At 36.6% G+C, this 15188-nt stretch overlaps 1 protein-coding gene across 35 annotated transcripts in view; it reads right to left on the bottom strand.

The window, feature by feature from the left end:
* Positions 1 to 1959: 1959 nt before the first annotated feature.
* LOC128686856 (bromodomain adjacent to zinc finger domain protein 2B) overlaps positions 1960 to 15188 on the bottom strand; it is a 709144-nt gene continuing 695915 nt past the window's right edge. For 32 of the 35 annotated variants that reach the window (XM_070082464.1, XM_070082470.1, XM_070082479.1 and 29 more), the window contains 3 exons: positions 14148 to 14222; positions 8115 to 8287; positions 1960 to 7409 (listed from right to left, as the gene is read on the bottom strand). In XM_070082464.1, coding sequence (XP_069938565.1) covers positions 7256 to 7409; positions 8115 to 8287; positions 14148 to 14222 — 402 coding nt within the window. In that variant the 3' untranslated portion in view covers positions 1960 to 7255. Of the gene's footprint in view, positions 7410 to 8114; positions 8288 to 13922; positions 14049 to 14147; positions 14223 to 15188 lie in introns of those variants that run through there. The other 3 variants (XM_070082491.1, XM_070082500.1, XM_070082497.1) reach the window with 2 other exon arrangements.

Raw genomic sequence — 15188 nt, 5'->3', positions numbered from 1 at the left:
GTCCAGCCAGAAAAGGCTATGTAAGTGGAGAAACATGGAAATTGGAGGAGGATGAAGGAGTAAGAATGGAAGAAAGCGAAGAAGTAGGAATGTCAGAGGTGAGGACTGCATAAAGATTGGACACATGTGACTATAGGGTAGGGAACAACAGGGACACTGTCAGTGCCAAGCAGTTCTGGAGGAGAGCCACGGATGTATTCCTTGGAGGAGTTTAGTTATTGGCATAGTATGAGAAGCTCTCCTTTTCCTTGAGAGTGGAGTTCACTCTCTTGTAAGAAAACTGGGCAGTGGCAGGAATATGCTGGGTTGAGCTTCTCCACAGTTAAAGCAGGCAGGGGAAAGGTGTGGCTGCAGGATATTGTTATGATAAGTTGTATCACAGACCATACATGCTGCCAATGATCTGCAATATGTGGCTGGGTGGCTTTAGCACCAGCACTGTCTACATTGTTGAAGTGTCATAAGAAGTTCTGCTATATAAACCAAGGCTAGAAACTCCCTGAAGTCGAAGGTCAGTTCAGCAATGTTGCTTGGAAAACATCTCTGACATCGGGCAAGGTAGACCTAAGTTTTCACTTTGGAGACAGAAGAATTCTGGAGCTCGAGTTGCTCCTTAATGTCCAAAACCACATTGCATAAATTCTTGTTGGACTATAATGTGCAGTATGATCACAATACTGCAGCTAGAATTGAAGAAGGTCTGCATATAGTAATGTGTGTTGTGATTAGAGAAGAGGGAAGGATAGTCAGCTTGTGCAGCATCCTTCACAACAATAAATTGCATTCCGCCAAAACGCTTCGTAAGTGCTTTACTAATGCCATGGTCATTAAGGTAATCATAGTTGTTCTTGGTTGAAGAGAAAAGAATTTTGTCCAAGATTATCTTTGAAATACTTCCTGTAGAAGAATAGGTTTCCAGGTAGTGTGTTTCTTAGGATAGGAACATAGTGTGTCAGTAGTAACAGTGTCTAAATCATCAAAGATGGGTTAAGGTCATTTGGACAACGACTTTGAGCCAAACTGTCCTGTTATGCTCGAATGATCCAAAAATCAACAGCCACTGTGGGAGAAGCAGGGAGCATGGTTATAATAAAATGAAGGTCAGGTGTATTAACAGGATCAGCCAGAATGCAGGTACTGGAGTGAGGCAATGAGGTGTTGCCAAAAAGTGATGCTGGGTTCAAGGAATGTCCACGGGAGTGCCGGGGTTAGGTAAGGGTGTCTTAGGGGCAAGGGGTCCAGGAGGCAAAGATTGAATTTTACTACTCATTACTGAAAATGTTTTTATATTTTTTATTTTTATAAAAAGAAAAGGAAGGGGCAGCTCCAAGGAGAAACAAAAACAAACCATATAACTCCCTCCCCTCAGTATTCTCGAGTATCTTCAGTGCGGCAGGCAGTGCCGATGCTGCATTGAAACCACTCCCTTACCCTACCTGGTATACCAATATCCCAATACACTAGGATGGCACCTCCACAATCAGCGAAGAAGAAAGGTTGGCAACTGGAAAATGTTGGGAGTCATACTCCTTTGGCTGCCACCTCCTGGAACCAAAAAGCAGCCTCCAAGAATACTTTTGCCACCCAAGGACACACAGGGCTGCCCTCCGAGGCCCTGGAAGGCAGCCCAGCATGTGTCCAGATAACCCAATTCCCACAGCAAACAGCACCACCACTGAGGTCCATGACTGAATGGAACAGATGACGATCTCTTTTTTTCCTCTGTCTAGGAGCCGAAATTCACAAAGGAGGAAATATCCTTAAATGGGGAAGCCAAGAGGTCTAATTCCTTGATCAGGAGCTCCTTTGCCATACCAAGGTACCCCATCCTTGAAGGGGCCACTTTGAATCAGATCCAACATCTTTTAATCCTGCATCTCTCCCAAACATCCTAGCAATCACATATACATAAAGGAGCACATATATTATAATTAGTAATGGACAAAAGCAAACGCTATATCTTCTTGGACGTACTTTATTACGAACTAGATGCTGTACAAAGGTTGAAACTGTTTGTATACAACAAATGAAGAATGAACGATGCGAGGCCAATAAAACAGGCCCCTTTTCTGCCCTCCATATAAACAAGATTGACTGAAGCCAAGTCAACTTAATAAATTATTTCAAAGGCCATCCTTTACAATTTATTTTTTTGCACTACAGTGTAATGCTTGTAAAATATTTAGTGATTTAGTTATATTTGATGCTATTTACCCCATGAAAAAATTTAAACAAAGAGAAGAATTTAACTTAATAAAATTTAACTTTGGGTATAAGCCTTCCAACTTACAATAACCATAATTTTCACTATCTAAAACTGAGCACATAAATACACATCTACTGACTGTACATAAAATACTAGTTAAAGAATATGATTGCAATTGCCCTCAATATGTAAACAAAGGTTAACCTCTTAATTCCTAATCCTGCTACTCTTTGCACTGGAACTATTTCTGTGTTTCTTTATTTTAATTTTGTCTTTGACATCTCTTTCCTTGACTGTGATAAAGGAGGAGTGAAAAGAAATAAACCATTCAACAGCTGTTGAATTGTCACCTGCAACATGTACACACACTGTACAAATATATAATAAAATATGAATGTAATATCCATACAAAAAAATAAATAAATGGGGCAATAGGCTAATTGCCAATAAATTAACTTAACTGGCAATTCTAGATTTAAATTTGTGCTTCAATAGGATTCCTGCTGGCTGCCACCAAGTGATAAAAATAGGAAATGGTATTGTGAGGTCAAGGACTACAACTGCTTATTTCTTTACAGTTGCTAACAATTATGACCTGAATTATTTTATGTCATCCCTCTGCTGACTGTATTAGAACATGCATAAAACAATTTTTGCTAGTAGTCACAACTCTCATTTTCATCTATACTTAAAGGGTAGGAACACATTTGATGGCCAAATTGTTGGTTTATGTAATTTAATGAACCATACTAAAGAATGGCAAGCTGATGCAAATGCTCCTCCACATCCTAGAACTTGCATCGGAATGAACTACCTCAAACTTAAGATCAAAGTAACATTATGTGTGTAGAAACAAGTCACTGAGACCCCAAGTTTGGCAAGGCGTCCTTTACTAAACACGGCACAATTAAATACACACTGAAAGAAGGGAAGGGGTTGAGAGGCCTAACTCTTTTTAAGTCACCACCCAGGTACCCAGAACTACTAGAGGGTCAAACTTGGCAGCCAACATAACTTGACAACCACTAACATTCAACAACCAACAAACATACATTGCTGGCACACAGGGCAGCTCCCAAAGGCAACCAAACACTTTCCCAGAGTGGCTGCTTAGAATAGCAATTAAATGGATTTTATTTATCTCTCATAGCAACTAATGATTTGGCCAGTACACTTAATACATATTATACAGAGCTGCTGACACTCAAGACTGGAAGAAAACCAGGCTTGTATCATGAAAATAATATCTTATTCATAAAGTATCTAAAAATATTATTCTAATTACACAGAAGACTATATTTTTTCTTGTATTTCCAGATTCACTGCATAGCCTCTACTCTACATGTAAATAAATATTTGCATTAATTTCTACTTCGGCTACTACACAGCACATATTTACAGATGTTTATCCCTGCCAAATCATACCCATGAGAAAATATGGAAAGGGCCTTTTGCACTAGTGACTAAAGGGCCATTTTAGTATCAAGCAAAATGATCCTCAAGATTCACAATAACAAACAATCAATGCAATATTAAATAATCTTGATGTAAGGATATAAATTAAAAAAAGTAAATAGAACCAAGAGAATAAAAGACTTTGGCAATTGAAAGAAACAAGAAAATGTTGGTCATTAATCTCTTTTTTGCTTTTGCTTAAACATATTCTACTCTGCTTGTGTTCTCAGTACCCCTCAAACTGATGAACACTCATACTCCTAATCTGTTCATCACTAATACTGTACATACATATACCCTTATATATACTGTATTCATAGTAAATGTCTTATAAAACATGTAGCATAAAATCAGTAGATGCAGAATATTTCAAATAAATAAAAAAATAATTTTATTGGAAAATAACAGAAATGATGAAGGGTTATGATTGGACAGAGATGGAAAAAAAGATTTGGGGCCCGAATTCAGTAAAACTAGTGTTCCAGGCTAGTCATAGAGAATTTTGGTAACCTGGTTGTTCCTTTCCACCCTTGCAGGGTTTCTTTATGAATTCGGCCCAGGAGTTGAAAGTAAGGCAGGTGGTGGTTTTGGGCTCGGTCTTGTCATGCTGACATAAAAGCTACTATGTACCTCCATTATCCATATCCGCACCTTATACTTGTGATAGGTTTCAGGCATATTCATATTAAAAAAGCCACTAAAATGAGGTATGCTTACAGAATGCCTACACCAAAATGGCCATACATCCCTTTTTCAAATCAAAATCATAAATGAAAGTTAAGGCTATACATTTTCTAATAATAAAAAGTACCAGTAAATTATATATAGTATCCAAAACATTTTGTTCTGATTCCCCTTTAAAGCAGCTGATTCCATGTTCTTTTTTGGAGAACCGAAAGCAAAGACAAATAATTTTCTGTCACTTGTCACAAATTTTCTTTGACATAAATGTATGTACCAATTTAATTTTAAGATACAAAGTAATGTAAGAGGCTGTTGGTAAACATTTGAAAAAAACTAATGAAATAATATGGAATGGCTAAAAATTAATTTGCTTTGCAAAATATAACTTTGGCAGAGAATTAAAATTGGTAACTAAGGGCTACAGGACAAGCTGTTGCACTCTCTCTCTCTCTCTCTCTCTCTCTCTCTCTCTGGAATATACCCTCAACTTTAAAGTTTCCATAACCACATTAATTTAAAAGAGATTTGTTTTAAATATTTTTGTTTCAATGTTATTGTTGATGGCCATACATTTCTTTTATTTTTTAAATATCTTGCATTTTATATAAGCAGTTTTAAATTATTTTTAAATTCAATTAATAAATTATTAATTCACCTTATCAGTGAGTATTACTTGAGTGCTAAACCAATACTAAAGGAATAATTGCAAAACTGCCAAAAGTATAAATGTTTCAGCACTTTAGAAAATATTATATCTGCAATATTTCAATATGTAAGAATATTAAGAACATTTGTACAAGACAGACATACTGATAAAAAATCTGCACAGGCAAAAACAACTATGGAGATTTTTACAAATTTTTCTGGATATAGACTAATTAAAAAAAATCCACACTCATATAACAACAATACATAATGTTACTAATAGACAAAGCACTACTGATACAGTATTTAATTGTGGTTTTCTTTTTAAAACATGAGTCATTTCCCACCATGGCTGGGAGACCAAAACAAGTAGTCTCACCATCACTTGCTTCCTAGCTGCCTTAAAAGAAGAGTAATCCAACATACTTACCTGATTTCAGTCTGAGCACGCATTTCCTGTCTTGAAAGTCAACCTGTCCAATAGTTATTACATTCTGGAATCTCAAAAACTTACCTTAAATGATTCACTTCATACCACTACTCTCAAAATAATTTTCTTTTAATCATTCAAACATATTGCAGTTGCACACTGTACATGAAATCAGCTGTTTTACTGAATGTAGTTAAAACATATTTTATCACCAATATATAATTTAGGACATTTAATAGCTAAATGCAACTAAATGAACTTGAAAAACTTGAATTTTACTATAAGTAAAATAATTGACTTGTAAGTAAACTGTTCATCACACCACTAAGAAGAGGTTTATATATGAGATCTGAGCATTAATGCAGTATATTTAGACTTCGATAATAATTCTCTTCATTGTGTTCAACATGCAGCAAGATATCCACTGCAGCAGCAATAAAAACCAAGAAGTAAAAACAAGAGATATTTTATCAAGCACTTCAAAGTAATGTTTTCATGATAAAAAATTAAATGTTAGATTTATTTTATTAGCAGTCATTTATGCAACTTAAAAGAAGCTATTTTCACATGTAAAGTACAGTACACCTTAATTCTGTGTATTTGTTTTCCAACAATAAACATTTCTATATCATACAAAGTTGTGCACCTCAAGCCTTTTGTTACTGCACTGTCAAAAAGGCCACTTATCAACCACCATTTATGGACCTTCAGACTTGCAGCTACACTCTAGTGCTTACCCCCTTTATCTGAGTTTGCCAAACATTTTAAAATTGATAGGAAGGTCATGGGAATCAGTGTGATGGGAAGGGTTTCAGTATTTTGTAGTTACACACTCACTAACACTTTCATGCTCACCATTTATATACATTGAAGAAATTATCTGTACATTTACTGATATTAGCATTTACATCTTACATACTCAATGGAAGGTTTATGTAAAATGCTACATCACTTACGCAGTTCTTTAATGCCATATATAAAAAACTCTACCTGACCTTACTATTAAAAACTGTACTTCAACATCTGGCAGAAGCATGTATAGCTGCTCTACACAGGGGAAGGGGGGATGGGGGAAAAGAAAAAAAAAGAATAAAAAATAAGGTTTATGATAATTTGTAAAAAAGGTCCACGTATCTACACTGCTGTAAACACTTCAGGCGAGTAACTAATTCACTCTTTTTTATTTTTAAATTAATGTTCATGCACTCACACTCAAACGCTTGAGTCTTTGGAATAGGAGAGAGAGCCCAGCGTCAGACTCCTACAGGACCCTACAGACATGTGTGACAAGCTTCCCGCAGCTCCATCTGTAGTTTCTGAGTAGTCACACAGTCTTTGGTCACCAATATGGATGGCCTCTGTAGCTCCTGCAATATCACTTGTTTCATACTGCACATATTGCAGCTAATTTTCAAGTCACAGATACATGAAAGCCGTGTAGTAAGTCTCTTGACAAAGAATACATTGTACTACACAGGATCAACTGAAAATATGCTCTTTACTTTGGTTTGCTTCTTTGTGTGTGTGTGTGTGCGCGTGTGTGTGTGTGTGTGTGTGCGTGCATGTGTGTGTGTGTGTGCGTGCATGTGTGTGTGTGTGTGCGTGCATGTGTGTGTGTATGTGTACACTGTATGTGAATGCATGCATTGCATAAATTATATATGTATTGGTTAGGTGACAATCATGAATCTCATTATATGGGCATTTATTTTATTCCAAAATTTGATTATGCAATAATACACAAAATTCACTTGCTTGCAGTATGCCACTTAATTATTCAATGTCTGTCAAATATTAAATTTTTCCTTCAGCTCCCACTGGGAAAGGTGGTTACCTTACGTAGGTGGAAAATGTTCATTCCACTTCGTTTCAAAGAAGGATCGAAGGTTATGCCCAGCTTTGCCGACAGGGGAGTCGTCTTCATTAAATGTCTCGCAGTTATTGAACATGAGTCTTAAATCTTCACAATACTCTTCTCGTGTCTTGTACCTGTGGGGAGAGTCCAATGTAAACATCATTGTCATCTTTTATGTACTGTTGTAACAATTGCAAATCAAATCTAGAATATATTCAACTGCTCTGCATTTTGGCATTTTTACCAGAATATGTACAGACAACAGAGAAGGGATAAAAAGATAAATTGTAGTGTTTTCCTGTATTAGTCTACCATAATATACAAATACAAAATAAATAAATAAAGACAAAATAAGAGGAATAAAATAATCTGCAATGCATAAGAAGAAATAATTTCCAGATTACCAATTGGTTTGGACTGAACGTTACATTTCTTATATAATACTGAATATGCAGGAGTGTCACATTATAGCATAAGTATAGAAACCTATGTTTTAAACACTGAACAATGTACTTCTGCATTAAGGGACCTCAGAGGATTGGGGCTCACCTGGAATAATATCGCACTTATTCTTCCTAACCTGTACAGTACCTATCGTATACAGTATCTCCAAGCCTTTGAATTGTATTATTGCTAGTCTGTCCTCAAAACAGCCTCATTTTCCTGACTCACAAGTCATTATTCTACTGCTGTAGTGCACAAGTACTAGGCAAGACATGCACAACTAACCAGCTCCAAAAAATGAGCTGATCGAAAAGTTATGATATACTGTACATTTTCCTAATCTGCATGTACAAATTACAGATTACTGAAGTGTCTTGAATTGTGACCAAACTTACAGGTTATCATCTAGCTTTTTCTTGATAGCAGATAGATCCATGGGCTTCTTAATGATCTTTTTGTAAGTTGGGAATTGTCGAGTGTTCACAGGAAGGAGAAACGGCCAGGCATCTTCGTGAACTTCCAACTCCGAAATGATGCTCTTACATGACTGCAAGTCTTTCTGTTCTTTCTGTAAGAGGAAAGAAAATTGAAGAAAATAGGGGTACTTTTTCTGTACTTGCATTCCTTAATCCAATCAAGATTTTTCTCTTGAAATTAAAGGAAAGACCACAATGGAAATAAACCACAGAAATCTACTGCACTATTGTAGGTTAAAACTACGTACTAATTGGCCATGTCTGTCTTTTTTTTTTCATCAAACCAGCCCTATCCCACTGAAGCAGGGTGGCCTAAAAAGAAAAACAAAAGTTTCTCTTTTTAACTTTAGTAATATATACAGAAGGGGTTACTAGCCCCTTGCTCCCGGCATGTTAGTTGCCTCTTATGACACACATGGCTTATGGAGGAAAAATATGTATGCCTATAATAACCATCTGCTTATTGGAACCATTGTACATATTCATAATAGTGTCTGTAAAACCACATGTAGTTGACCTGAACAACATTTATCTTAAGTCTATGACTGAATTTTTTTTTCATAAAGTATGTAAATAAAAGTTGGAAAAAGAAGCTGCACTGGTGAGAAGGAAGTTATGAGACTGGATTGGCATTTTGACCTGGTAGCTCAGTGCTCTTGGTAAAAAAATAAATACAAACCATTTAAAATTAAGTACACGTAAAAAAAATAAAAAGCTACAATTATGACAAAAATTCAAGATAAATAAATACTCTTCCAACAAGTTAAAAATAACCTACATCAGTTCAAACCCCATTAAAAAAACAATATCAAAAAGGCAATTAAAAGATCCCTGAGGTCCCTATAGATACCCCAGTAATTAGAAAAAAAAAATATATGAATTACCAGTAAGCAAAAGAAAAGGCTGAAACAGTGGGCAAACAATTAAATGTGGTCCACAGTCAGCAGCAAGAACATCTACAAGTAGGTAGCTATGGGTAAAGTGTGTATACCTGATCCTCAATCAATTGAGGGAAATCTCAGTGATAATTCCTGTTGGAGGAGGGTCAAACACTCACATCATGTTGAATCTTGTATAATTTGTTGTTCATCTGAAGGGCCAGACCATACCCACCACTTCCAAAGGCTATACTTATGTATGTAGCTCATGTAGGCACTGTGAGGCAGAAGTCTGCTATACATTCAGTGAGTATCTCAAGTATGTGGCATACCATACCCTTTTCTCATAAATATGACAGTGCAGGAACCCCAGATAACACCATCTTCCCTTAACTGTGACTTGATATAGGAACTTCAAGTAATATATTATTTCCTTAGGAACCTAAAGTTACCTTATCTTTCCTTAAATGTAACTTGGTGCAGGAACCAAAGGAAACAGGAAACACTTTCAGAATACCAATAAAAAAAACAGCAAGATTCAGTCACCATTCATTCATCATTTTGTTTGATGGTGTGTAGTTTAATTTATTAATTTACATATTTATTTTATAATTTAATTTTGTCACTACTGCAATTTTGGCAAGTCATTATTGATTGCTGTATCACTAAAAATTATGGCAATCTCTAACACTATTAATATTTCTACAGGTGCTTCTGAAAGCAGATCATGTGTAAAACAAGCGTTACATTAACTTAGGTAAAAATGGTCATTAACACCTTTATACCTTTGATATACTTTTGAAGAGTTTTGGAGCCCGGCCATGGGCCAAGCTCATCAAGTATTTAAATCAGCACCTCATGTTTTTATAAAGACATTTGTGAAAAGATGTTTTGCCCAATAAGGGTGTTATCAATCTAATAAAGAGAATGAGTAAGATAATATAAATAGTCAAAAAGGTCAGGTGTTGTTAATGAAAGAGAGAGAAAAAAAAAGATGGCCATGTTTTGCTTAGGTAGAATATATTGTGTGAGGATTTTTTAAATAATTAACTTCCAATATTTTGAGCTATGGTGTTGGTGTTAACGATGAGTGTAAAAAGCACCTACTGCACTGATCCAATTCCCTGATAACTAGTTTGGCATTCTGGAAGTCCACAGGTATTGTAACAGATGAGAAGAGTGTTGTTCAAACTGTTCCTTTAACATGCATAACAGTGTTCCTTGATATATGTAAGATTTCTGAAAGTTACCCCAATATGTACTTTGTCATGTCTCCCGTGGAATGGTATTTACCCTACACCTTGTGTTCTGTTTCTTAGTATATGTGGGCCTTAATAATGCTACAAGTTGCCTGTAGTGGAAGTAGTAGTAGATGTAGTATAAAATAGGGGGAGTAGTTTTTTGCCACAAGAGACAGAAAGGTAAGAGAAGGGAGGCAAAAGAATAGTAGTAGAAATGGTAGAAACAGTAATAGTAGTACAGGAGTGGGAGTCATAGTAGTAGTAGAAGTGGAGTAAGTCTAGGGACAAAGAAAAGGAGCACTGCAGGAGAGCTAAGGACCCACAAAGGATAGGACCAGAAACACAGGGGGATGGGGGGAAGGGGGGGTGAAAACTGAAGGACAGAACACACTTGGCAGAAGAAAGGAAAAACAAAGAAAGAAATACAGAAAAATAAGAAAGGGGAAGAGGTAGGGAGAGATGAAAGGATCAGTTCAAGCCAGGAATATTCTGAAGTTCGGTGAGTTGACAATATAAGGAGAAAGAAAGCCATCTACAGAGAAAAAGCCTCCTGCAGTGTTTCTTTTTCTTGTCCCTAGACTTACCCCACTTCTATTACTACCACATTTACCTTTTCTACTACTACTACTATTGCCTCCCTCCTCTCACTTTTCTATCTCTTGTGGCAAAAAACTACTCTCCCTACTTTCTACTACCTCTGCTACTACTTCCTAAGTTGCCTATTTACATTCTTGTAATGAAATCTGCTAGTTTTTATTTGGCTTAATAGTTTTTTTATTGTAAACAATTTAGCTGAAGCTCCTTTACTTCCTCTATGATATTTTTAATTGGACCCACCTAATGTGATTGTTGGGGTTAAACTGTACCTCAGCTGAAGTTACCCCTTCTATAAATGCATTTCTGAAATTCATATTAAGTATCTAGCATTCCTCTTCTAATTGTGATTTCTGCCATCGTCCTTGTTGCTTTGCATTCTGTCTTGCATAGTTAGTGTGCTTTATACAAACTTGAACATAAGATCTGGCTCCACCTTGCTCTTATATGAAAAAAAAAATCTTTAAAATTTCTTTCTTCCTCCCTCCTTATATTTGTATACCGTATTTCTTTTTGGCTTGTTTGAGTCTCTGTTAAGTCTCCAGGTTGGCAAGCTTCTTTTATTACTCCTTGGGCCAGGCTCATTCTTTTACATGGCTGTTCATAATCTGTTAAACCATTTCTGTATGTGCCAACATTTTCTATTTTTTTGGAATAGACATGTAAATAATGAACTTGTACAATACTAGGATATTTACATTTCATTCCTGGGAGCCCAATTAATTTAATGAACAATTTGATTTCATTTTCTTGTATGCTGCAGAACTAGTAGCATCTGTCTCTCATAATACTTTGTACTTTTTTTGTCTTTGAAAATACTGTTTTGTCATTATAATTTTTCTGATAATCTAGTAAATCCTGTTTGTGCTTTACTTTTCCTTTCTTAATTCATACTTTGCAACATATAATATTTCCAACAGAACATGATAACTTTTCCAATTTTTTTTTAATTCCTTTGACAATAAACTGGGAATATGACATATGGAACAGTGGTAAAAAATGTTAGCAACTGTAGAATCACCAAGGAAAGTAAGGACTTCTATAAAACAACTACAAGAGTAAGCAGCAAGTCAGTTTAGCAAGAAGTGGCTGAAGGATCGAGCTCCCACCACTACAAACGATAATGATCCACAAGGGGTTTAAAGCGTCAAGCAAATAAATGCATAAGGCTTTCGTAAGTTTTTAACTTGATACACCAACCATCTCCTACCAAGGTTGGATGACTCAACAGAGAGAAACACTTTCATTGTTATTCATTCAATCACTGCCTTGCCAGCAGTATGCTGACATCACAGTTCAATGACCCTCCAAACTGCAACATCCACACCCCCTCCTTCAGAGTGCAGGTACTGTATTTCCCACTTCAGGGACTCTAAGTCTGTCTAACCAGTTTTCCTGAATTCCTTCGTAAATGTTATCCTGATCACACCCCAACAGCATATCAAATCACTTCTATCCAACATACTCACACAAACCTGTTGGATGTCCATAAGCATATAAACTAAATAATGTAGATCTTAATACTACTGATTGCAAAAAGGATTTAGGAGTTCTGGTTAGCAGTAATCTAAAACCAAGACAACAGTGCATTAGTGTTTGCAGTAAAGCTAACAGAATTCTTGGCTTCATAACTAGAAGTATAAATAATAGAAGTCCTCAGGTTGTTCTTCAGCTCTATATATCCTTGGTTAGGCCTCATTTAGACTATACTGCTCAGTTCGGGTCACCGTATTACAGAATGGATATAAATGCTCTGGAAAACGTACAGAGGAGGATGACAAAGATGATCCCATGTATCAGAAATCTTCCCTATGAGGATAGACTGAGGGCCCTGAATCTGCACTCTCGAAAGGTGTAGAATTAGGGGGGATATGATCGAGGTATATAAATGGAAAACAGGAATAAATAAAGGGGATGTAAATAGCGTGCTGAAAATTTCCAGCCAAGACAGGACTTGCAGCAATGGTTTCAAGTTGGAAAAATAAAGATTCAGGAAGGATATAGGAAAGCACTGGTTTAGTAATAGAGTTGTGGATGAGTGGAACAAACTCACAAGTACAGTTATTCAGGATAAAGCGTGTAGTTTTAAAAATAGGTTAGATAAATACATGAGTGGGTGTGAGTTGGACCTGACTAGCTTGTGCTGCTGAGTCTGGTGCAGTGCTCCATCCTTGCGTTTAAGTGACCAGACTGGGTGGGTTATTGGGCTAATCCGGGGGGGACACATGGACCTTCTCCGCATGGGTCAGTAGGCCTGTTGCAGTGTTCCTTCTTTCTTATGTTCTTATATAAGGAACTAAGGCCAAGGTGGCTAAAGATTTTACCACCACCTTAAACTGAATGAGATCAGATGTCAAGTGGCAAGATTTTGAGCTATGTAGTTGACTTAATAAAAGAGGATTTCCATGGCTGCATTTCCAGCTACAGAACAAATAAGACCTTATTGTTTTCTGGTCTTTAGGTCAATCCTTCAATAGTTGTAAATATTCTGTCAAAGTTTTAACTGGATATAGTGAAGCATTACTAGATAGCCCATCAATTTTAAATTGCTTCTTTAGGCAGTGATCCTTATTTCTACATTAATTATTAATTAGTGAACATGATGTCTGAGGATCATGCTATTATAATCTGGAGAGGTTCTTCAAACATATATTTGTGAACTTGTATTGATTTGGCTGTGTAAATAAAAGAAAAGCTAAATGAAAGTCATATGACTTTGTGTGTAGTTATGTTTCTCAAAAATATGTTTATGGTTATGAAATACAATTGGACCCCTCAAATATGTGGGGTTCATTATTCGAAGAATTCAGTTCTCCAAAATTTTTGGTGATGGAAACCTGGTGAATATGATTATTCACGTTACTAATTTTTTTTTGAGGTTTGGAGTGCACACTGAGATGCTCAATGTGCTTCCCATAGCCAAATCTCTTTTTCTGGTTATTCTTTCTTAAGAATGTCAGTATTAACCAGATTAGAGGGATATTTAAAAAAAGAGAATCCATCTGCTGTATTACCTGCAACTACACTTGTAGTGGAATATGGCAATTCAAGTTTCCACCTCACCATGGCAACGAGAATGGCGAATGGCTTTCAACGAGCTCCAGATGATGTGAAAATTCACCTGATGAGGATGCCACTGACTGGAGGAAAGTGGACATTTTAAGCATTGCTCCCAAACTCTGAATCAAAGCATCTGTCATTATGTTGTTCGAGGGCGGTACAAAAGTCATCAGACATACCTGCACAGGTTGCATGACTGGGACGACCAGTGAAGAGTCTCTGGAAGGGAGGACGGGGAAGGAAACAGGCGATCCCTGAGGTGAGAAGAGGAAATATATTTCACCAATCTGATCAGTGGGATGAAGTGCAGCCCTCCCAGAGGGAGGAGAGAAGCTGCAAAGATCAAAGTTCCTAGCATGGACTCCATCTGTCGATGAGTTAAACCACTGTAAGGTTGACAGTGACTGTATGTTTTGAAATATGTCTAATTGTTTCTCCGAAGGAAGAGACAGGTGAAGATCCCAAAAGTTGAATTTAATCTCTAGCCATATAACCTTCTCAGAGAAACAGAAGTAAGATTTCTCCCACTTATGAAGAAAAACTGCATGTTGTAATATGAAGATCACCAGGCTCTGGTATGTCGAATTTGGAGGCAAATTACTTATCAGAATACTGTCTGATAAACAGTTCAATGTCCTTCATCTTTAACAGTCAAATGATCAGATGGCAAGCTCTCACGAATATTCAGTCCTGTCTTAAAAGGCACTCACTGAAACTGATAGTTGGAGTCCTGCAGGTGGAAGGCAAAGTAATTCTGGAACCTGTGATGCAGCCCTAAGGGCAATTCAAAGTTGCCAGACACCTGAAAGACCCAGGAGCACTGGAAGGGACTGAAAGAAATTAGAAGCAAAGAAATAACTTTATATATGCTTCTCTTATTTGCCAAGTATGAAGAGTGGAAAATAAACATACTTAGAACAGGACAATGACACTCTCTGAGGTCTGGGACAGAAGGCATCTGCACAGCAGATAGATCACATCCCAAACTAACATCTGTGAAGTTTGGACATTAGAGCAGAAAGAAGGCAGTGGATGTACAGCCACATTAAGTGGGAAATTACAGTCTTAAGCAAAGGTGTAATTATCTATTTATTGCTACACTATGTCTTGTCTTCAATATTTAGTTAGTCATTACATATTTTAAAGTTTCTGGTGGTTGTATTACTTATTACCTCCTCTTGTAAACATTCCATTTTCTACCACTCTGTTTATAAAGAAAA

The sequence above is a fragment of the Cherax quadricarinatus genome, chromosome 7, assembly GCF_038502225.1.
Source record: "Cherax quadricarinatus isolate ZL_2023a chromosome 7, ASM3850222v1, whole genome shotgun sequence".
Taxonomy (NCBI): domain Eukaryota; kingdom Metazoa; phylum Arthropoda; class Malacostraca; order Decapoda; family Parastacidae; genus Cherax; species Cherax quadricarinatus.
Note: the sequence above shows the minus strand (reverse complement) of the source record. Positions and strands in the feature narration are given on the sequence as shown.